This window comes from Cetorhinus maximus, chromosome 3, assembly GCF_964194155.1.
Source record: "Cetorhinus maximus chromosome 3, sCetMax3.hap1.1, whole genome shotgun sequence".
In the NCBI taxonomy this organism is placed as follows: Eukaryota; Metazoa; Chordata; class Chondrichthyes; order Lamniformes; family Cetorhinidae; genus Cetorhinus; species Cetorhinus maximus.
Window position 1 is genome coordinate 135,820,465 of NC_135881.1, and position 1,903 is coordinate 135,822,367.

A 1,903-nucleotide genomic window follows, 5' to 3' on the forward strand; every position below is an offset into this window, starting at 1 on the left:
ATGTCACCTTCCTTAACCCAGGGAGATCGTTTCGAAACGGATAGGAACCCATTCGCTATAGTATAATAGTGATATTTCTGTTCTAAGTGAAAACCCACCTTTCAGGCGTTCAGGATTGACTTTCCTCGTTCCAACATCAGTGAATGCATTGGAAGTAATTTACTCCTGGGAGCACACGACTTCGAAACGCTACGATTTGCAACGGCAAAAGCTTGTGTGGAGTTCGGACGCCTCACGGCGGCGCGCGATCCAGGTACAGCACCTGTGCCGAGCTCGAGCCGGGACTTGGGCTGAGGGGCACGTGGCCCGTTTGATTGACAGGGACAATGTTGCCCACTCGCGGTAAAGCACCAATGAGGAGGCGGCGCGAGGCGCCCGCTGCGCATTTTACCTGTGGCAGGATTGCAAGCTGAGGAAAGGAAGCAGCGCCGGAGGAGGCAACAGGTCAGATTGCTGAGGGGCAGGCGCACTCACATCGCAGGGCAAAACAAGGTTTACCTTATCTTCAACCGGCACTGGGATCATAAACCACTGGGACAAAGTGCGTGGACTTACGGCAAACATGGACTAACAACCACGCAGAGTAAGGAAGTCGATTCGATCATTTGAAGTAGTAAAAACTGTTCTACTGCAGATCAAGTCAAAGCTTGTGAGAGGCGAACAGGTGAGCCGGTAAACAGAAGTGATGATGTGGAACTCATCAGAAAGTTGGAGGTGGCATTGTTTCTTTTAAATGTTTTGTGCTGTTTTATGAGGTTTTATAAACAAGGGAAATTATTGGTCTGCCAATGCAAGCAGTAATCTCTAGTCCTCCAATGACACTGTCCGTGTTTTAAAGCAGGTCAAGAGTGTGAAGAAGTGGCCGGGAAATGGCTGACGGTGGGAAGACCAGTTGGTGGAAATCGATGACCATGAAGAAGAAGCCGAAGGAGCTGGCGGACAAGGGAGCAGGACTGGAGAATGTGCAGTCGTCCACGGACAAAACGGCGGCTCAGGAGAACAAACATCCCAATTTTATCGAGGAAAAAGAATACGTAGACCCCAAGTTAGAAAAAGGCTTTAACGAGAAAAGCACCCGCAGGAACCTGAAAATCTCTCGCTCCGGACGTTTCAAGGAAAAGCGCAAAGTCAGGGCTACTTTACCGGAGAGCCCCAAGTTTTTTGAAGGCAACGCGAATGGAAATACAAATGATGAAAACTAGTGCAAAGTACAATTTCTAAAGGCGCCGTCCGTTCGGTGTATTAGAGACCGCTCAATGAACTCTAATGGGAGATTTTTCAGCCGTTAATTTAATAGTGATAAAAGCTGAAATTAAAGTGTCAATTTATATTACCTTGAATATTTCATGAATTATGTGTTAAATATTTATTTGTTGTAATGCAGATACCTACTGGTGTAGATTGATTTTTACGGCTCCTGAATTCTTTCCCTATCAGGTACAGAGACGGGCAGTGAAATTCTCTGCGGGTGAGAATTATTAAGAAACGCTTGTTCTGATTCAGAACTTTTTGGGGGGAAATGATTCAAGGTATTAGTTTATATTGAGAACGCTACCTTTAGCAAACATTTTTGTCTGTGGCTGTTATGAAGCTTGAGGACTAAAACAGCGTCAACTCCCGACCAAACCAATTGTTTATATTTGAGAAAGGGGTTAATTTTTGTAATAAAATAATATTTTCAAGACAATTCAGATCTGCATTGTTTCATATTTGCTGAATACTGTTTTTTTCCCCTCCTGAAGGGTTCACAGAAAAGTGCTTTCCCCCCCCCTTTTGGCCTATTATAAAAGTTAATCATTTACTAAAATATAGCCTAAGACTGAAATGCAACACACCCAGTAATCCAACACGTAGAACATTTTCTTTAGAGGATATTGCTTCTGGAGTTTTGCCACGAAATTTG

General features: G+C 44.3%; 1 protein-coding gene across 3 annotated transcripts; it reads left to right on the plus strand.

The window, feature by feature from the left end:
• The first annotated feature begins 403 nt into the window (after positions 1-403).
• Positions 404-1,677, plus strand: LOC144673336 (proline-rich protein 15-like). Of its 3 annotated transcripts, none has more exons than XM_078535238.1 (2): positions 404-664; positions 839-1,677. In XM_078535238.1, exon 2 carries the CDS (start codon positions 870-872, stop codon positions 1,200-1,202), a length of 333 nt encoding a protein of 110 aa, XP_078391364.1. In that variant the 5' UTR covers positions 404-664; positions 839-869; the 3' UTR covers positions 1,203-1,677. The 3 variants fall into 3 exon arrangements, with proteins under 3 accessions (XP_078391364.1, XP_078391358.1, XP_078391371.1); XM_078535232.1 differs by having other exon boundaries at positions 842-1,677; XM_078535245.1 differs by having other exon boundaries at positions 404-583; positions 842-1,677.
• Positions 1,678-1,903: the final 226 nt, after the last annotated feature.

Excerpts from the sequence above, each read along its gene's own strand:
- LOC144673336 (XM_078535238.1), top strand. The coding sequence starts at position 870 with ATGGCTGACGGTGGGAAGACCAGTTGGTGGAAATCGATGACCATGAAG.